This window comes from Sarcophilus harrisii, chromosome 4 (genome assembly GCF_902635505.1).
Source record: "Sarcophilus harrisii chromosome 4, mSarHar1.11, whole genome shotgun sequence".
Taxonomy (NCBI): domain Eukaryota; kingdom Metazoa; phylum Chordata; class Mammalia; order Dasyuromorphia; family Dasyuridae; genus Sarcophilus; species Sarcophilus harrisii.
Window position 1 is genome coordinate 409,382,245 of NC_045429.1, and position 23,258 is coordinate 409,405,502.

The 23,258-nt window shown below is 32.9% G+C and overlaps 1 protein-coding gene across 1 annotated transcript in view; it reads right to left on the reverse strand.

The window, feature by feature from the left end:
* The window catches only part of VAV3 (vav guanine nucleotide exchange factor 3), a 449,592-nt gene that overhangs the window by 38,480 nt on the left and 387,854 nt on the right, over positions 1-23,258 (reverse strand). Inside the window, exons 21-22 of the mRNA XM_003769710.4 lie at positions 15,834-15,899; positions 8,660-8,694 (exon numbers count right to left, since the gene is read on the reverse strand). Of these exons, the coding sequence (XP_003769758.1) occupies positions 8,660-8,694; positions 15,834-15,899 (101 nt within the window). The remainder of the gene's footprint in view (positions 1-8,659; positions 8,695-15,833; positions 15,900-23,258) is intronic.

Consider the following 23,258-nt stretch of genomic DNA (forward strand, 5'->3'; position numbering starts at 1 on the left):
AATTAAGACAACTCTAAGATACCACTACACACCTGTTAGATTGGCTAAGATGACAGGAAAAAATAATGATGAATGTTGGAGGGGATGTGGGAAAACTGAGACACTGATGCTTGTTAGTGGAGCTGTGAATGAATCCAATTATTCTGGCGAGCAATCTGGAATTATGCCCAAAAAGTTATCAAACTGAGCATACCCTTTGATCCAGAAGTGCTACTACTGGGCTTATATCCCAAAGAGATACTAAAAAAGAGAAAGGAACCTATATGTGCCAAAATGTTTGTGGCAGCCCTGCTTGTAGTGGCTAGAAACTGGAAAATGAATGGATGCCCATCAATTGGAGAATGGTTGGGCAAATTGTGGTATAGGAATGTTATGGAATATTATTCTATGGAAGAAATGACCAGTAGGATGAATACAGAGAGGCTTGGAGAGACTTACATGAACTGATGCTAAGTGAAATGAACAGAACCAAGAGATCATTATATACTTCAACAACAATACTATATGAGGATGTATTCTGATGGAAGTGGATATCTTCGACAAAGAGAAGATCTAACTCAGTTTCAACTGATTAATGATGGACAGAAGCAGCTATATCCAAAGAAAGAACACTGGGAAATGAATATAAACTGTTTGCATTTTTGTTTTTCTTCCCAGGTTATTTTTATCTTCTGAATCCAACTCTTCCTGTGCAACAAGAGAACTGTTCATTTCTGCACATATATATTGCATCTAGGAAATACTGTGATATATTTAACATATATAGGACTGCTTGCCATCTGGGAGAGGGGGTGGAAGTAGGGAGGGGAAAAGTCGGAGCACAAGTGAATGCAAGGGATAATGTTGTAAAAAATTACCCAGGCATGGCTTCTATCAATAAAAAGTTATAATTATTAAAAAAAAAGAAGAAGAAGAAGAAGGAAAGCAATAAACTGGGAAAACATTTTTACATCCAAAAGATCTGATAAAGGCCTCATTTCTAAAATGTATTGAGAATTGACTCAAATTTGTAATAGTTCAAGCCGTTCTCCAATTGATAAATGGTCAAAGGATATGAACAACAATTTTCAGATGAAGAAATTGAAACTATTTGTAGCCATGTTAAAAGGTGCTCCAAATCACTACTGATCACAAAAATGCAAATTAAGACAACTGTGAGATACCACTACACACCTGTCAGATTGACTAAGATGACAGGAAAAGATAATGACAAATGTTGGAGGGGATGTGGGAAAATTGGGACACTGATACATTGTTGGTGAATCTGTGAATGGATCCAATCCTTCTGGAGAGCAATTTGGAACTATACTCAAAAAGTTATCAAATTGTGTATACCCTTTAATCTAGCAATGTTTCTACTGAGATTATATCCCAAAGAGATCTTAAAGGAGGGAAAATATATGCAAAAATGTCTGTGGCAGCCTTATTTGTAGTGGCAAGAAACTGGAAACTGAGTGGATGACCATCAATTAGAGAATGGCTGATTAATTATGGTAAATGAATGCTAATGAATACTATTGTTCTGTAAGAAATGACCAGCAGGATGATTTCAGAGAGGATTGGAGAGACCTACATGAACTGATGCTAAATGAAATGAGCAGAATCAGGAGATCATTATACACGACAACAAGACTATATACTATGATCAATTCTAATGGATGTGGCTCTTTTCAACATTGAGATGATTCAAACCAATTCCACTTGTGCAGTATTGAAGAGAGCCATCTACGGCCAGAGAGAGAACCATGGGAACAGAAAGTGGAACATAACACTCTCTGTGTTGTTATTTTCTTGCATTTTGTTTTCTTTCTCAGTTTTTTCTTTTTCTTCCTTCTCGATCTGATTTTTCTTGTGCAACAAGATAATTGTATAAATATGTATACATATATTGGATCTAAAATGTATTTCAATATATTTAACATGTATTGGACTACCTGCCAGCTAGGGTAGGGAATCGGGGGAAGGAGGGGAAAATTTGGAACAAACAAGGTTCAATGTTGGAAAAATTACCCATGCATAAACTTTGTAAATAAAAAGCTTTAATAAAAAAGAAAGAAAGAAAGAAAAGTAAAGTAAAATGAGGAGGAAAGCAAATATAGATGTGAAATCATACAAAACTTATCATATACCAGGTTTTCAGCTCCTTCAATGCAGAAGCTGCCAAAACTTGTGGTATCCTGACTAAGAATCCATAATTTTTGAATTGTTTATTTGTACCTGCTTACAATATTTTCTCCTTGACCTGGGACTCTGGAATTTGGTGATAATATTCTTGGAAGTAGTCATTTTGGGATCTCTTTTAGTAAATAATTGGTGGATTCTTTCCATTTCTATTTTACCCTCTAGATCTATGACATTAGGGCAGATTTCCTTTATAATTTCTTGAAATATGATGTCTCAGGTCTTTTTAAAATCAAGGATTGCAGGTATACCAACAATTTTTAAATTATCTCTCTTCAATATTTTTCCAGATTAGGTGTTTTCTATTTTTTTCATCCCTTTGATTTTGTTTGATTGTTTTTTGATGTTAATGGAGTTATTAGTTTCCACTTGCCCGATTCTAATTTTTAAGGAATTATTTTCTTGAGTGACCTTTTGTATCTTTTTTTTTTCATTTGGCTAAATCTTCTTTTTAAGGAATTCACTTCTTTAGTGAATTTTTCTACCTCCTTTTTCACTTGACCTATTCTGCTTTTTAAGGAGTTCTTTTCTTCAGCAAGTTTTTCTATTTCCTTTTCCATTAGGCCAATTCTGTTTTTTTAAAGTTATTTTTGTATTTGTGTGTGTATCTCTTTTACCAAGCTATTAATTATCTTTTCACACTTTTCTTACAACACTCATTTCTTTTCTAAATTTTTCCTCTATCACTCTTTCTTAATTCTTCTAAAACTTCTTGTTAGGCTTTGGTCCAATTAGCATTTTTCTCTGATGATGTATTTGTAGCTGTTTTTACATTGCTGTCTTCTTAGTTTATTTCTTTATCTTTCCTGTCACCATAATAGCGTTTTATGGTCATATATGGTTTAGAGGATACAACACTGGGCTTAGAATCAATTAATTAATAAAATTTTTTTACGTGACTGCTATGTGCTAGGCATTGTGCTAAGTATTTGGAATATAAAATGATACAAAAGACAGTTCCTATCTTTAAGGAAAGTTCCTGTCCACTACAATCTAATGGAAGAGAAAATATATAAGCAAATGTATACAAAGCAAGCTATATATCAGATAAAAAGGAAATAATTAACAAAGGAAAGGCCCTGAAATTAAGAAAGGTGGGGAAAGACTTAGGACTAGTCACTTACTAGCAATGTGACACTGATGAATTTTACTCTTTCTAGGTTTAAATTTACCTATCTGTAAGACTAGAGGGTTGAAATAGAGAAGGGTTTCTTAGCTTTTTTGTCTCATGACTCTTTTAGCAATCTGATGTAGTCCTTTCTAACCTCTTTTAACAATGTTAATAAATAGGATTACAAAGATTAATTAAAATAAAACTAAAATTTTTCCCTATCCAAGTTCAAAGACTACATGAAATCTACCCATTTATCAGGTTAAGAACCTATGGAGTAGATAATATTCCATTTAACTCTAGATCTATAACCTTTGGTATTACTGACTCTAGGTTCAACTGTCTATCCAGTGTCCAATCTGTCTTTCAATTAAAAAATAATTATCTTAATTCCCTGATTCATAATATCAGGAGCTTCCAACTAAAACATTTAAATGAAGACAAAGAAATATAAATTATTGCTCCATGCAGAATAAGAATAGGAAAAAAATAAAAACAAAATGCTATTCAGATAATCAATATTCTACGACCACACTTCTATGACCAACATGCAATACTTCACCAATTCTCCAGAAAATTCCACCACAACCAATGCCTAAGAAGCAAGTTTCAAATATATGGATAATTCAGATAAAGCTACTTTTGAAAATAGCTTTGTCTGAATAATTTTCATAATTGCCTCAATCTCCCATTTCATTTTGCAAGTTCAGACCTGGCTATTGCAATTGACATGATCTAGCCCACAGGAAAAAACTTGTTTTGATTAAAGGAATAATGATGTTAATAAGTTTTGAGATATTCACATTCCCCCTGACTTGAAAAAGACCATGTTTCAAGACAAGGTGAATTTTTTTTTAGGAATGAAATAAACCTGAGTCAGTATCTCTTTTTTTAAATAAAAAAGTCCCATTATCCATTATCTGGAGGATTGAACACTCATGAATATTCATAACCTCCAACTAAGAGTCAACAAATGCTTACTCTGAGTCTATATTGCAGTTCTCACAAGGCTATTCTTTCTGAAAGCATAGATTTGACAAAAATAGATCAATTGGAGAATGGATTAACAAATTGTGATAAATGAATGTAATGGAATATTACCTTGATGTAAGAAATGATATGTGTGTTTAACAGAGAAAAGTGTAGAAAATCCTATATGACTTGATGCCGAGTGAAATAAGCAGAGCCAAGAAAACTAATACTTGTAATGACAATAATAAAAATGGAAAAGAACTCCACTTTCTATACACATACAAAAATCAAAAGTGAATGTTGCAAAAGTATAAAGAACAGACAGGATTCAAAAGAAGAGCTTTGAGACTCTAACCTATACATTTTTCCAGATGTGGGAAGTCTATAAGTGTTACAGATTGCAGGTATTTTCATACTGTTTCAATGTATTAATTAGTTGTGCTGATTTTTTCTACATTTTCTTTTTTTTTTACTTAAAATACTCTTTGTATTTGTATTAGGGATGGTTCTCTGGGAGGCAGGAGAAATACTGGGGGGAACTATGGTTATTATGGTTATATATATATATATATATATATATAAAGAGAGAGAGAGAGAGAGAGAGAGAGAGAGAGAGAGATACACACCTGTGTTTATATCCATCCATACAAAAGACTGATAAAAAGTTTTTAAAAAAGATGGAGGAAAATAGAAAAGGAAAGATATTCAGGAAGAAAATGTTACTAAATATCTTATATAGAATTTATATATGGAATTTTTCTCTATCTTCATCCCTGAAAGATTTTTTTGCCCTCATATCTCTGTAGCTGAAATAATGAGGATCTTCCAAAAGTTTCATTTCATTTGTCCTGTTAGTCATAAGCAGGAATATTATTCACAATAAGATATCAAAATTGCCATGAAGTCCTACATTTTGGCAAGCATATAATGCAAGAGTTATACACACTGCTCCCTTGTGCCCTGAATTCCCAGACTCTTAATGGATTTATTTATTTTGTAAAGTGCATCTCATTTTCAGCCTCATTTAGTTTTTGCCTCTGAAATCATTACCTTTGTAACTGAAACACCCAGTAATGACATGTTAGGAATGAATAAGCTGGGATTCTTAGCCTGGGATCTACAAACTACCAAGAGATCCATGGATGGATTTCAAAGGGTCCGGAAATGTGGATGGGAAAAAAAAAAATTGCATCTTTATTTTCACAAACCTCTCACTGACATTTAGCATTTCCTCCTATTAATTAAAAAAACCTTTTTCTGAGGAAGAGTGCACAAGTATTATTATATAATGAAGAAGTTCCATGACAAACAAACAAAAATTTAAAAACCCCTAAATTAGAAGGAAAAAAGGTGTGTCTTTCTATTCTCATGGCTAAATTTTTTTCACAGAAATTTCCAACCTGATCACTTATGTTGTTGATACTGTTTTCCAGGTGCCTACTCATTTTTTATTATAATTTTCACTGAAGATTTACAGGGAAATGAGGATTTCAATTTCATCCAGATAGAACATGGCAGAGAAGATTCCTATTACTGCCACTTTCTCTTGTTAAACCCTTGAGCAACTTCAATTTCCAAGTCCCCTGGAGGGATTTGGGACAGAGGATAGCCAATGGCTAGAATGGGGTCAGTGAAAAGGAAGGGTATGGTTCAGGAATAAATTGCAAACTCACTCAAAATTGGTACAGGCCTTGACTAACTTAAGTAAAAACAACTACTTAAAATTATTGAATAAATACCCCAACAACTTAGCTAGCAGCTCTATTGAGAAACTGAGCTAGACTTGGACAAATCTAGAAATTTCATGTGCTTTTGTATATTTTAGCTTCCAGAATATGAACAAAATATCTAGGCATTTTAAATGAAGGGGATCTAGATTTTCAATATACATTATGCAAAAAGATTGTCAAGACTCAACAACAGGAAAACACCCACATATTGCCTTTCCAGTGGAAGAGAAGATATTTACTCTGCAAAGGCAGCCACTTGAAAGAACAGGTACCTAAAATGACATTTCTATCAGGGCACTGAGGAATGTCAAGCACAGGAAGGCTGTTGTTGCTCCAGTGATTTAGGATACTTGAAAGAATCAGCCATGATTTGAAGTAGGTTTGGGGACAGTAAAGATTATACATTTGGTGCAAACAAATCATGTTGTACTAGTCAGGGAGTGCTTGCAGGGGAGGGAATGATAGAGACTGGGAGGAATAGGATGGTGGTGTTCCCATAGTGGTACTATGTTCTTTTTTATCTTTCTTGTACTATGTGTGTTAGGGTAGATCAGGGGGGTGGACAGGAAATGGCTCATGAAGGGGCTGGTATTGGATATTTGATTTAATCCAGGTTTATGGCACAAGCTCCGTAGACATTATTACAACAGCATCTCCCTCTATGGGTATCAATGCAAAGATAATATTGAATCCTATTTCTATTACTATGCTAAAATTATCCAGTCTCCCTGATTTTTTTTAAGTAGTTATTTTTCTGATATTTTAATCAACTGTCTTTAAAAATAAGAGGTGTTCCAGGACTTGTTTTAGTCATTTCGTTAAACATGAAAAAACATACCATTCTTTTTGCATCACTTTATAGAAGTGTGATTTTTTTTTTTTTTTTTTTTTTTTTACTTCAAGGGTGACTCAGGATTATGGCACAAACAAAATTTAACTAAACTTAGTTCTGATACTTGTGCTTCAGAAACTGTTAAAGATTTGCATTGCAAGTTCTATATTGCTTATGTTCATCAATGCATATTTTAGGGCCATTGCTACACTTGAATGTAGATAGTAATGTATACAATAGGTATGAGTTTGTTTGGGGGGCATTTTTTTCTTGAGCTCTGGTTCTATGATCTAATCAACATAGAGAATTCAAAGTGAAAAAAAAATGTCCTTTCTTAACAAAGACTATTAACTAATCCATAATATATGGTCTTCTTGCGCTTTGCATCCTCCTCCTGTCAAACTCTGACTCTAGGCATCAGAGGCTGGGACTTCAACCTGGTTCTTCATGATTCTGAGATCACATCTCTTTCTGTTATGCTACCATTTCTCCTCCATTCTATACATATACACATATGGAATAAAAGAATTTTAGACTGGAAAAGGTTTTAGAGGCCACTTTATCCAAAATCCTATCTGATCAACAAATCTGTTGTACAAAACCTTTTATAGGTAGGTAGTCATCAAGCTAAATTAATCGATCAGACAACAAATTAGGTGAATAATTGGCTTACAAACTTTTGTTTTTGTTGTTGTTTAATAATTTTTTTACTCATGCATGCCTGACTGTAAACCCATTTGGGTTTTGTTTTGTTTTGTTTTGTTTTTGGCAGAGATATTAGGAATGTTTTGGCATTTTACAGTTGAGGTCACTGAGGCAAATTGGGTTAAATAACTTGCCTATGGTCACATAGCAAGTAAGAGTCTGAGGCCAGATTTGAATTCAGGAAAATGAGTGTTCCTGACTACAGGCCCTGACACTCTATTCACTGCATTACATATTTTATAAATTCAGATGTCAAATGAAATATATGTCATTGACTTGATCTTCCAGTCTAGTGAACCTAACAAAAATAGCAAATGACATTACTTTGGAAAATCTTTTCTTAGTAACTTCTTGAAAACACCTAGTTATCACCACTTCTTATTTCAAAGGTGTATATAGTACTGCAAATATTGCCGTAAAAATATCTTTTTTCAGTCTCATTAGCATTTCTTTTTTCAAGCTTCAATTAATTTGGAACATTAACATTCTGGACACTATTCTAAAAAAAAGTATGCCTTATTCTGCATGTATTCTGAGATCTGCATATTTAGCATAATAACTAGTATACAGTAAGTACTTACTAAATACTTGCTGATTTCTTGATATTATCTTTTGTACAAGGTATTTTAAAATCTAAGTTCATCAGACTCCTCCCTAAGTATCTACACAAGACTTTTCAGTCTTTTCCTTCACTCATTGAGATAACTCACAATTACACTGTCAAGTTTTGTTTTATTTTGTTCTTTTTAATTGTTCAACTGGATATTCTCTGGTATTTTTGAAATCTCCTTTTCTAAATCTAGGATACACATGTGGTATTTGAATGTGTTCATTGTTCCCTTCCTTGACAGTTATGAAGCCATTAGTTATATATATGAGGAACATATATTTATTAAGACACAGCCTCTAACAGAATAATGGAAAGCAGAAAAAAAAAATCTCTAAATTATAGTGGCATTGTCCTTTGTATGTAAACACATATATAGAGGTTACAAAGTATGTATATAACTCTACTCCCCTTTCCAAAAAATCAACACTCTAAATTTATAGTAACTATAGTTATATGGTAAATATATAATATAGTAAATAAGTAAACATATCATAAATAAAATATTTTTTAATACTCACCATGGTTGGCAAGAATAGTCTACTGGTTTGGGCACCTATTTTTGAAAGGCAAAATAAAATAAAGTTACTGAAGGTCTAAATATTTGGACACTAGTAATAAATTCACTTTATAGATCCTAGATCCATTGTCATAAGAGCTTAAGTTCAGACTTGGAAGCATTCGTTGAAATAAAAAAAAAACCAAAGGTAAAAGAAATAAAAAATTTAAATCAATGTAATGAGCAATCTTGATGCTAGAGAACTTAAAATGAAATATCCTAGAGTAGTGGACAACAGGTATGAAAAGATGTATATGCTGTCAAACATAGCCAAAATGTCCACTGATTTTGCTTAGCTGCCATTCACTTTTTGTTCATTTGTTTATTTTTATGAATGTAACAACATTTGGCAAGAGATTGTTAGCTGGCCAAAAAATCCCTCGGTTCTGAGGTTGTTCCCAATTTGGGAAAAGAGGAAACTACAAGATGATCCATTTTTATCTGATTGGAGGTTAAGGGTTCTCATGATTTGGTTATGGCAGGAATTTGGGGTCATCCCATGGTAACAGTTGGCATGGCAGGAGCCATGTCTGCCACATCTATTTCCTTCTTCAAAAATATGAGAGATGCATTATATTTATAAAGAAAGTCAGATGTAACTGTGGCTTTTATTGCTGTTGCTACCTTCGATGCAGGAGGGATGATGCTGTTATGCAGTATGAGGGTGCTATAATGAGAACTACATAGGAGATCTTTCCAAGTAAAGAACTGGGAATTCAACCTTTGATTCCTAGACAGTTGTGCTTTCTAACTGGGGGCATCAAAGGAATCACTTCATGTATATACTTCCAAGTATATCATATTTATTATTACACCAATTTACATTATATTATATTATATTGTGTCATAATTGTTATATTATAATGTCAGCTGTGTTTTATAAAACTGTTCTATAGACAGCCAATATTACACAAGGGATAGTTTATACTATGGAATCAAAAACAGCAATAATACTAATAATAACACCTAGCATGTTTTATAATATTTTAAAGTTTTATGTTATCTCATTTAATCTTTACAACAATCTCTAGAGGTAGATGCTATTGTTATCTCCATTTTTTATGCATTTTTCAAGGAAAATAAGACCGAGAAAGAAAATGATTTGCCCAGAGTCAAAATAGCTAATAAGTGTCTGAGGTGATTTCAACTCGGATCTTCTTTACTCCAAATCCAACACTCTCTCCTTTGTACCACTTAGGTAACTAATCATAATTAAGTATTTTTTTTTTAAATAAAGGCATCAGTAACACATGAAAAACTTAGTATCCAATACCATTCTCATCCAAAGGGAATTATAATATGAGATGGGCAAATAGGAATATCATTTGTTTAGTTGCTAGCATATCTCCATGAGCAGAGGTGTTAAGTCAAATGTGTAGGCTGGTGAAATTTACATAGTTTTTTTGTAAGATATTTGACTCTACCCATTAAAAAAAAAAAACACCAAAGATAAATTATGAATAAAATACTAGACAATCTCTTCATCTTACTAAGCAGAGATAATAATTGTTCACCATCATTACTGATGCAAATTCCAAACTTAGGTTTAAGATAGGATCAGAGTACTAAAAAAATTCAGTTTTCTATACTTTACCATGTGAATCTCACAGAGAAAAAATCAAAAGCACTATTTTCTGTAAGTAGGTCAAATATCCCAAGTGTCTAATCAAAGCTATCAAACAACAAGAATAACAAATACTACTACTCCTACTACCACCATTACCACTACCACTACTACCATTACTATTAAAGGATAGAAAGTTAGTGAGGAATTAACATTGTACCCATGGTAATCAAAATATCTGCTGACATAGACTCCAAACTGCAAAGAGGAGGGGGAAAGGGTTTATAAACAGCTAAGAAAAGACTGGAATACAGATAAGTTATCCTCATGATTCAGTGATTTTTTTTATTAATTCCTGAAGACTTAATATATGCATTCTATGATGTTCCTGGACATTTTGATATTGAATGATTGTGAAGATTGTTGCACTTCATAATAATAGTTAAAGTTATAGCACATTGAAAATCTAATCGATGTTAACATGTCATTGGTTAAATCATTTGTCATAATAAGATATTTATATTTTGCCCTTCTAGGTTAAGATTTGGGCAGAATCAATTTATCTCTCAGAATATCCCTTTGGTTACTAATAATAAAACTGGCCTGCATGGTATACATTACTCATTTTTATTTTTACCACATGCCTACTATCACAATCTTGGTTTTAGCAACTATTTACATATATCCTAACATGTTCAAAGCAGATAAAAACCCTAAATATACTATCTTCAAATTATAATAGTAATTTTCTATGATTAAATTTATTTTAGAAATAGGAAATAATCTATTTCATTATTCCAGTATTAATGATGATAGTTATTCATAACTATATAGCACTATACAAATGTAGACAGTTTCAATATTATTATTCATGAATGTAAGCTATTATAATCATGGCCTACATTTATGTAGTGCTTTATAATTTATATGCATTATTTCATTTGGTTCTTGAAAGAATCTATAAGGTAGTTAGGATGATTAGGATAGATACTGGGCTAGTGATTTATTTCATTGGTATAAGGAACTCAATGTGGCATCTTCCTCTATAAAAAGTTTGGTATCTTTTCTGTAACATACAATACCTCTGCTAGGTTCTGATTAGTATTAAGGAAAAATCTCTTTAAAATGCCTATATTTGAATTCCCACTAGTCTAAATTATCATTATATAAAATATGATAATTGGTTCTAGTCCATTGGAAATGGGTAGTGTGAATTCTAATAATGTGACCACTCCATAGGATTTGTTATTCCTATTAATTTGGACTAAGACAGCTGCCTAAGGCATTGAAAGATTAAGTAACCTGCCTACAATCATATAAGTCTTAGATATTAGAGACATACTAGAATTCTTACCTATTCTACCTACTATCTAATACTGCCTTTTAAGATAAAATAACCTTTATTATCTTTATTTTATAGATGAAGGAACTAAAAATCAGTAAAGGGATTTGTCAAAAGCTATACAATTTACAAATCTCAAAGCAAAAGCTTGAAATCCAAGTGTAGGATCTTTTAATTTAACAAATGCCTAAAATAATGATGCTTTGGAATACGACATAAACAAACTTTCCCTGTACTAGAGGATTTGACATCATAGTAAAGGGATGCCACGTGTATACAAGTAAGTGGAATGGATGAAAAATATTTTCAAGAAGGAAAGAATATCTGTGGTGTTCTCATTGGTTTTCTTTTTTTTTTTTATGTTTAACTTGGTGATTTAAAGCTTTTTTTTTTTTTTTTTTTTTTTAAATTTAATAGCCTTTTATTTACAGGATATATGCATGGGTAACTTTACAGCATTAACAATTGCCAAACCTCTTGTCCCAATTTTTACCTCTTACCCCCCACCCCTCCCCAGATGGCAGGATGACCAGTAGATGTTAAATACATTAAAATATAAATTAGATACACAATAAGTATACATGACCAAAACGTTATTTTGCTGTACAAAAGAATCAGACTCTGAAATATTGTACAATTAGCTTGTGAAGGAAATCAAAAATGCAGGTGTGCATAAATAGAGGGATTGGGAATTCAATGTAATGGTTTTAGTCATCTCCCAGAGTTCTTTTCTGGGCATAGCTGGTTCAGTTCATTACTGTTCCATTGGAAATGATTTGGTTGATCTCGTTGCTGAGGATGGCCTGGTCCATCAGAACTGGTCATCATATAGTATTGTTGTTGAAGTATATAATGATCTCCTGGTCCTGCTCATTTCACTCAGCATCAGTTCGTGTAAGTCTCTCCAGGCCTTTCTGAAATCATCCTGTTGGTCATTTCTTACAGAACAGTAATATTCCATAATATTCATATACCACAATGTATTCAGCCATTCTCCAACTGATGGACATCCATTCAGTTTCCAGTTTTTAGCCACTACAAAAAGGGCTGCCACAAACATTCGTGCACATACAGGTCCCTTTCCTTCTTTATAATCTCTTTGGGATATAATCCCAGTAGTAACACTGCTGGATCAAAGGGTATGCACAGTTTGATAACTTTTTGAGCATAGTTCCAAACTACTCTCCAGAATGGTTGGATTCGTTCACAACTCCACCAACAATGCATCAATGTCCCAGTTTTCCCGCATCCCCTCCAACAATCATCATTAATTTTTCCTGTCATCTTAGCCAATCTGACAGGTGTGTAGTGGTATTTTAGAGTTGTCTTAATTTGCATTTCTCTGATTAGTAATGACTTGGAGCATCTTTTCATATGACTAGAAATAGTTTCAATTTCTTCATCTGAGAATTGTCTGTTCATATCCTTTGACCATTTTTCAATTGGAGAATGGCTTGTCTCATTGGTTTTCTTGGGGTCTTTGGGGCAGCCTTCTTTTCAATAGAGTAATCACCACAAGAATAGCCAGGTGTTAAAGTCCAAATCCTTTATTGTCTCCTTTGCCTGATGTTCAGCTAACTTTCACATGGCCTTCAGATGGGACTTGGTTTCAGTGGAGAAAATGCAGGAGGAGAGGCCAGCCATAGTGATGTGAGATGAAGTGAGTCTGAATCCAAGGGTTTGTACTTCAGCCTCCAGCCACCACAAAGGTGGACAATGGAATGAATCTGTTTCTGCCTCCCCCTGGCTTATATGTTCTACCCTAAGTATAAACCAATCATCATATCACTAGAAAACCATTATTTGTTGTAAGATTAAATCAATCATACTGAACTTAGAGAAGTATTAAGTACCATGCTAAACTAGATAACGATTGTCTCATTAATTACACTGAATTAGCATCTTGTAAGAATCCATATTTCATATTCACATTAATCTTCAGTATTTCTATAAATTACTAATAAAACCCCCAAAATAGAGAAAATCTCAGTCATTCAATATAAGTATACAATTCATGAGATACTGGAAGTTATGAAAAGGTATAGTCATCTGCAATGAATTCATAAATTCAAACTGCCTTCAAGCTGAAGGACAATTCTTTATTATAATACTTAGAAACGGGGCTAATTTCCCTTAAGAAATTAACAAGGGGAGAGATGGAACCTTTTAAGGGGAGGGATTTAAAGCAAGGTGTGCTAACTATGCTAATTATATAGCAGTCCTATTTATACAAGATAGCTTAACCTCCAGGTTGTATAAGGTAACAGTGGGCATCAATATAGGAAAGCTCTGTCTGTACAAGATTAACTCCACAGTGTCAGCTACCTCCTCACTGGAGCTCACTTAGATACTGGGCTGCTGCCAGGGACAGTTTTCAAAGGAAGAAGCCCAATCTATCAAAAACCATATAAAATTGTTCCAAATCACTAATAATTAAAGATGCCAATCAAAGCATTTTTACCACCAAGCTCTTTCAGATTCCACCTTACACCTGTTAGATAATGGATGGAGGGGGAGAAAATGGCAAATGTAGGAGGAACTGTGGGAAAACATACATTGATTCACCATTGGTGGAGCTATATAAATTGGTTCAGTTACTCTGGAAAAAATTTGAAAGTATACTCCCTAAATCATTAATTGGTGTTTTGTTTTTGTTTTTGTTTTGTTTTGATTCACTGATACAAATACTAAATTCATATCACAAAAAAAAAAGATTAAATAAAGAGGAAAAGAATGCAACTTACTTATAGTAACATACTTATATAGAACATACTTATAATACTTATAGAAAAAGAAAAAATCTTTTACTAAGGACCTTCCTAACTAACAGGAAATGGTTAAACAAATTAAATGAAAGGAATGGAAGTACCATAAGAAATAACAAAATGGAAAATTTTAGCGAAATTGGGGAAAACTTATGTGAAATGATGCAAAATGAAGAAAGCAGAACACGAATATTTTATACAATAATAATAAGAAAAAATCTTTGAAAGATTTTATGATTCCGTTCAATGAAATGACAAAACATGTTTCCAGAGGACCAACAATGAAGCATGGTGCCCATCTCCTAATAAAGGGGTAATGCACTCAAAATACTAAGTGAAATTATATATATATTTGGAAAGGGCCAATAGAAGAATTTGCTTCACTTTGACTATGCATATTTGTTAAGAGGATTTTGTTGTTGTTATTGTTTGAGGTGGAGGGATAAAAAAATAAATGTTTAATGGACAAAAGTAAAAAAAATAATTATTAAGTTATCTATAACATATAATGAAAGAGCACTAATAATTGAGGAAAGGTACAAAGGATCTCGTAATCATTCACCTAGAAACAAACAAGAACCACAAAAACCTAAGGGAAAATCTGGGAATGAGGGAGGGAGGGCTGTAGTGCTGGAAAGAATACATTCAGAAATGCTGTCATGTAAAACACAATTTTCAATAAAACTTATATTAAAAAGAAAGCAAGATTGCAATGTTAGTGTCCAGGAGACTTTAAGCCAGTTAACAGGAGGTCATAGTAATCAATTCCAATAAAAAAGCTTATAATGTTTTTGTGGCATTTTTGAAAAAGTTTAATTTAATTGGAAACAATAGCATCTATCTCTGTTTCCTCTATAAAGCTGAATTTTTCCATAACTTCATTTGGATAAGTACTACTGTTCATTAATTTCTTCTGGTAGCATCGTACCACAGTTAATGTTTTGAAAACATTTTACCGTAACATTGAAGAAAACAATAACAAAATATCAACATACACAGAAATATATATTTAGAGATTTGGTTGAAGGCTTTGTGTATTTGATGTTACTTTTTAGAAAGCATACTATTTATAATATATCTGTAACCCAAAGTTTCTAGAAGGGAGAGAAGAAATAGATGAAAATCAAACCATTCTTACCTCACTGGAAAAAAAAAAAACAAATTTGCTCAATCATTTATTTAATCATCAAGCTCTGACTTATTAAAAAAAAAACCATACAATTTAATAAATTCCCTGAAGTTAAATTTACTTGCTGTGAATATTTCTTTAACACTTTAAATTTCAATCTGCTAATGGAAGCTCATCACTGTTGCAATTTTAAATAGCAATGAATGTAACATTCAAATGAAAGGACAAAGAAATTATATGATTCCCAGAAGGCATGATTGGGAAGTGACCAATTTCCTCTGAATGTTCTTGAACAAATAATTACATTGACAAAAAAAATTAAATATATGTACTTACACATGGACAAGGCTTAACTGCTTCACTAGGAAAGAAGCCAATCTCCCCTGATGCTAAGTTCCTTCCCTATAAATAGAGGGAAAAGTGTCAGGGTTAAGAATGACAGTTACCCGAAGGATAACACCAGAGCACTTTCAATTTAATCAACATCTATTATCACAGATCATCAAATTCCTTTTGACTAACATCTGGTAGTAAGAATTCAAATGATAATAACAATAGGAATAATAATAATAACTACCACTTACTTGTAAGGCACATTCATATTCCTGAAGTCATTGTCTTTATTATTTCACTTGTTCCTCCAATAATATTTTTGATATTATTCCCATTTTACAAATGAGAAAATTGAGGTTGAGAAAATTTTGGCAACCTACTCCATGGTCATAAAGCTAGTAGGTATTTAAAGCAGGATTGAAATCAAGATTTCAGGAGGGTAAAAAGGATGCCCATTATCACCTCTGTTATTCAATATTGTACTAGAAATATTTTAGCAATAAAAAAAGAAAAAGAAATTAAATGAATAGTATAGGCAATGAAGAGATAAAACTATCATTCTTTGTAGATATGATGACATATTTAAAGAATCTTAGAGAATCATCCAAAAATATCCTTGAAGGAATTAACAGTTTTAGCAGTTATAGGAGCTAAAATAAACTTATATAAATCATCAGCATTTTGTTATGTTACAAAGTCCAGCAGCAAGAGATAGAAAGAGAAATTCCATTTAAAATAACTAGGTAAAATAAAATATTTGAGTGTCTACCTTCCAAGACAAACTCAGGAATTATATGAACATAATTATAAAACATTTTCCATACAAATAAGTCAGATCTAAGCAATTGGAAAAACATCAATTGTTTATGGGTAGGCCAAACTAATATAATAAAAATGACAATTCAACCTAAATTAATCTACTTTTTCAGTGTCATACCAAACTACCAAAAATTATTTTATAACGTTAGAAAAAATAATAGAAAAAGTCATCTAGAAGAACAAAAGATCAAGAATATGAAGGGAAATTAATGAAAAAAATACAAAGGCTTAACAGAAGCAGCACTCATCAAAACCATATGGTGGATCAGTGGAATAGATTAAATACAAATTTCACAATAATTAATAATCAGTTATCTAGTGTTCAAAAATCAGTTATCTAGCTTCTAGACAAAAATTGCTGGGAAAATTGGAAAATGTCATAAACTCATCATAGACCTGTATCTCACACCCCATACCAAAATAAGGGCAAAATGGGTATATGATTTAGGCATGAAGGGTAATATTATAAGCAAATTAGGACAACAAGGAATAGCTCCTACAGCCTTTACTGTGTAAATCTGCCTCATTTAAATCCTATTCATTCCCAAATCAAGATATTATCTCATGATATCATTGGTTCTCTTCAAAAGCAAAAAACAATTAACAATAACAATTGTTGTTAATAAATAATTGCAAAAGTGGTTTACTCTTGAATATGACAATGGTCTATATCTGGACCCCGTTCATGATAAATATTATTATTTCAACAGACACAACCTTTGGTCCTGTATTTGCTTGACTTTTTTTTTTTTTTTTTTTTTATCAATACATGATCTAGAAAGAGGATTCATTTTTAAGTGATCATTTTAGGGGAAGGAAGGAAAAAGGGTAGGGAGTTATTGGACTCACACTTTAAATGAGAAAAATAATGAGAAGCCAACAGAAAAAAAGCAAGCCCAATTCCAAGAGAGAAAAATAAAAGATTTAATTGTCCTAGAGGAATACCAGATAGCATCTTACCTCCCTACTGGTTGATTCACCACACACTGTCCTACCTATTTCCTAGGCATGAAATAGCCCTCCTATTCCATGTCCAAATACTGCCTACTCTGTTCTGAAGTCAGTCTTCCCTGAATGTCACAAGCAAAAATGATCAGCCCCACCACCTCTCCAAATTAACTTCATTTGCCTCGGTTTTCTCATCTGTAAAATGAACTGGAGAAGTAAATGGCAAATCACTCCAGCATCTTCACCAAGAAAATCCCCAATGGGGTTACATAGAGTCACACATGAATAAACTACAGCAAACGCCACTTTTCCTAGCACTTTTACTTCAACTTATCTTAAGTACTTCTCAAATTCATTTTTACATTATAGTACTCTACATGTAGGTACTATCCTTTTCTTGACTTATAAACAACATAATATAACAACTTGAATTTATATAATATAGTACTTAAAAATTTACAAAATGTATTGTCCTCATAATGGCTCTGTGAGGTATGTAGCACAAAATTATTATTCCCATTTCACAGATGAAGAAACCAAGCTTCAAAGCAGGAAAGATATTTGCCTAAAATGACATTTTCCAGTAAATGTCAGAACTGGACCCAGATCTCCAGACTGTAAATCAAGTATTTTTTCCTCACTATGATGGCCTATGTCTTTATGAAGGAAATAACATCTGTATTTTCTAGCACCAAATGCAGTATCTGATGCCTAGTAAATTTTGTTTTTTAAAAGAATAAACTTGGATATAAAAGTAAAAAAATATACACAAGTTAGGAAATTATAACAAGAATTATAATCAAGTATTCTCAATCTTTTCATAAAGAGTACCTTAAAATAAATGACTTTATTTGTAATAGAAGAAATTCAATTGAGTAAAAATAATAATTTTCTCAAGGTATTTTGATTAGATATTAGAGAAAGTTAAAGAAAGAAATAATGAAATATTTTCAAAATGTTTTTAAAAGTACAATAGATTCAGATTCACCTGGGATTATTTATTTAAGGGCTTCAAGTACAGTGAGATGAGCAGAGTTTGATCATAAATTCAGTGAGGGCAAAAACTCTTTGTAGCTTTCTAAGCATATAATGCAATATTCTGTACATGGTAGGCTTTAAATGTATGTTGAATGAATGAATAAGCTGGTATCCCATCATTTTTCTTTTGGCTTCAAATCATCCCAACCACAAGGAAGCTGACTTTACCAAGATGGCTGGGGGGAGACGCAGAGGGGAGTTAAACATCATAGCCCCAAATATGATAGTTGTATTTACAGTGAGGAGAAATCGGAAGAGAGTGATAGTTCTAAGGGATATAAACTTGGGTGTTTTGAAGGAAAATATAAATACAAATTCTGTAGTAAAAAACAAATTCTACTACATACAAACTAGACTAATCTCCCTCTTACCCATCCCTTTCCCTTCCTCCATACCTATCTCCAAAGGTAATGGAACTGTCTCAAAACTTAATTCTTCCCAAGAACCTAAAAGGTTCTAATTACTAATTGCTGTTTTACTAGCTATATAAACCCAATCTACAAAGAGGTCCTCAGTTTGGCAGAAGCTCTTCATTGGGCATGCCATTATGGGAAATTAGGAAATAGAGAAAGCCCACCTAGTTGAATCGATATCTAAAACTTGACAAATAACCCTTTCTATGTTACTATGAAGTGAACTTGTTTTTTGTTTGTTTGTTTTGGTTTTTGGTTTTTATGAAATGTTAGATTATCTATGTTTCATTTCATTCCAACTCCTAGCCTATGCTACAGGAGTGCCCTGTTTAAGTCCTGGCTTTGGAAGGTACATCATTCATTTTCATCCACTCGACCTTTTTCTTTAGTTTCAGCCACCAAACCATGAATAGGAAAAGAAGGATGTTAATCAGAATCAGGATTGTGATGAGGAGAGCAATTGAGAAATAGGTGACCTGAAATGATTCTGTCTCTATTGTTTGCTTTTTTTAAAAAACCACTCTTCAAGAACTGTTTATGTGAGGGCCTCTGGAAGAAAGGAATTAGATTAAGCAAGCTGTCAAGCTCCTTTTCAACTCGAATTTTGTAGAAAATGCCTCAGTTGCAGAGGTCACATATTCACCATGATTTAGTGTATTTCCTAACAGCCTGCTGGTGAGTAATGATTATTTAACGTATTTTGACAGATGATTAAAATTACATTTTAACACTAATTCCTATGAGAAGTCATTTTTAGTTATGGAAGGTAATATGCACCGGAGCCGATGAATTTACACTAATTTAGTGAACAGCCAACATTTGGCATATACAAAAACAAAACAGAGAGTAGGAGGGGATGTCTTTGGCTCCCAAGTTGATGTTGTAGGGAGGATTTAAGTGGGTAGCTCATTAATGCTAATGGGAGGAGAAGCTGTCAATTCAACATGTAGCCATGGAATTGACAACTTAGCTTTGAAAATAAGCCATTTGGAAGCAAATGATTGAGTTTTTGTGCTGTATGCTGATTTATTTGTGCCTTTTGTATTAGCCTTGACAAAATTCCTGAAGCTAAACTTAATTCTACTTTATATTTCAGCATAAGCATTTTATTCTGGGTCAGATAATATATTTGTTTTTACCATTGTACTTTTTGCAACTGTCAGGTAGAAGGTCTTTCTTTAATCATAATCTTTTTTCTGACATTCATTCTAGGGATTCTTGTAATATCGTCAAGGTCAACTAGAAAACATTTCTCTTTTTGTTGTTACTTGTCATTTGATATACCGTGAGGTACTAACTTTCTATACATTTATTCTCCAGCACAAGATACATGATAAATGCTTTACAAATTTGACAGAACAAACTTAGGTCATTTAAAAAAAATTATTAAAATGGTTTTCTTGTTTGATAGAAAAACACAAATATTTATTATTTTTTAAAATTAATGTTTCTTACTTGGATAAAAGCACAAAATAAAAATAATATAAGAATTTTAACTCAAAAACACCTACATTGCTCAAAAAATAAATTTGCTTCTTGGAAAATTCAATCTCCTTTTTGTGAAATTGATCATGGATTGACTATGAATAGCTATGAGAAGAGGTATCCCTTAACAAATTCTCACACAAAGATATACTCTTAGGGTTTCATAACTGTCTAGTTTACATTGGATCACTTCTTTCATATTTTATTTCCAATATAACTAGACCACAGCAAATGACAGTAAATAAAAAAAAAATCAATTTTTTTTTCTGGTAGGCAATAATTTCATGGAAAAATAGATCATTCAATAGGGTAATTGTAATGTCTCTTCATCACACAAAAATAGCAAAAATTCAATGTATTTCATAAACTTAATTTTCACAACCCATCTTTTCTAGCACGGGTACCATTCACAATGGCAGAAATATACTCTCCAAAATCTATCTTATACTGTTTATTTCGTGAATTTGGAAAAAAGGAAAAAAATAAAAGGATAAAAATATCTTAGTAAAAACCCAGAACAAGAGTCTCTTCTCTGTGGTTCATTTATCCTTTTAATACCACCTGGATTGGGGTTTTAATGCACTTTACTGGATCAGCACGGAGCAATTTCCAGCAGGCAGAATTGGATGTAAAGGGGGCAGATTAATGGTTATTTATGAAATACTGGGAAAGATCCCAAGCTGCAGTGCCCTAAACACTCAGAGCGTATGCACGACGTTGAGGCAGGGATTACTAAGCAATTTATCACATATGGGTAATGGCCAGGACAACTGATACCCAGCCACACTCCTCCATGCAGAAATCCACATTCTGAGGTTGGGAGGAGGGGAACAGACAGGAGGACCAGGGATACAATACAAAGGGAATATATTAAAGATAATCATCAGTGGAGATGGGCACAAATCTCGATTTCTTTGTATCACAAGAAAGACATTTTATCATAGGGTCCTTTGAACTTCCTTCTCCATTACTTATATAAATCTAAAATCTGAGTTCATAAATTTCTGAAAGGTTCATGTAAGATTCTGTAGTATTTAATGCTTATACTTCTGTGGTGACACAGTAGTGATATGCCTGTATTTATACATTTGCTCCTCAAATCCTGCATATATATTTGTATTAAACTGACTGGTTGGTGAAAAGCTGCTTGGTATATTGAACACAGTTCAAATTTTGGAGTCAGGAACACCTGAGTTTCAAATCCAGCATCAAATATGATAGTTATGTGACTTGAACAAGTAATGTAACATCTATTTGCCTTAGTTTCTTCAACTGTAAAATGGGGATAATAATGAAATCCTAGTCTCTTCAGGAATTATAACTTATCTGAGGAGGAATCCACCTCAGAGGGCTGTTTTGAGCATCAAATGAGATATTTATAAAACTCTTAGCATAATATCTGGCAATTAGGAAGAACTTAATAAATACCTGTTCCCTCCCTCTCTCCCTTCACTCCCTTGAAATGGTATAGTACCATGAATGTAGAATATTGCATTCATTGTCAAGGCAGATGATATGTTAGCTTTTGTCAAACTCCTCCCCCCTTTCCTTTAAAAAATTATTCTAAAGAATGAGCAAGGGATGGCTTTCTAATGGGGGAGGGAGGGAGGACACTGATTTATATTTGCAAATATAGGTGTTATAAAAGCAAAAAGGACTAATATTTTTTAAAAGAAAAAGACCTCACAGATTTGATTCCCAAAGCTGAAGTATCTGCAAATAATCCAAAGTCTTATTAATATATACATACATACATGTATGTGTGTGTGTGTGTGTGTGTATGTATACCATGTTGCAGCTAGAGTCCTAGAAAGATATTTTACTATATTTTAACACAAGGATTCATATAAGGGCAAAAGATAGTGACAAAAGAATGTTCATTATCTGATAAAGTAGAAGATGAGATGCTAGAATTAAAAATGAGCTCAAGGCACTTAGAATCATTGATAAAGATTATTCTCTGAAGATTACAGGCAGTAATACATAATTGGAATCGTGGGCTTTTCCCCAGGGCACTAGCACTTACAGAGACCTTAATTCCTTCCTAAAATGACCAGTTGTTCCCAAGACTAACATGCATATATGCATGGAGGCAAAGAGTACTTCCTCAAGTGTGATTACACTTCAAATGCAACTATTTTCTAAATCAGGTCTTCTTAAACTTTTCCCACTCATGACCCCTTTTTACTGGAGAAATTTTCATGTGACCTCAGGTATACAGGTACATAAAATAGGTATACAAAACAAACATTTACCAATAAATCACAATTTCATGACCACATCATGATCACATCAGTTTTAAGACCACCCCCCTCCCCATATGGGGACACAAACCACACTTTAAGAAGCTGGGCTCAATCAGTTTCCTACCAACTTACTTGGTTTTGCCTTTGATTAAAATAAAACAAAACAAAACAAAACTCCCTCCAAACATACTACCACCACCACAACAACAATTAAGGAGTTATAGCTTTCTATTAGTAATTCATTTTCCTCATCTTTGCTTCTTAAAATTTCTTAAAGGCTTATTTCAATGTCTACCTCCAATACAAAGCTTTTTTGACCACACTTGATGATGCTGGCTCTTCTATTTACTCATCTCTCTATACATTTTGTACAGACTGAGCTTCACCATTGGAGCCAGGAAAAACTGGGTATAAGTCTCATCTCTGACACACACAGGACAAAGTGTGTGTTCTAGGTTTGAGTGTTCTAGGTAATTCTT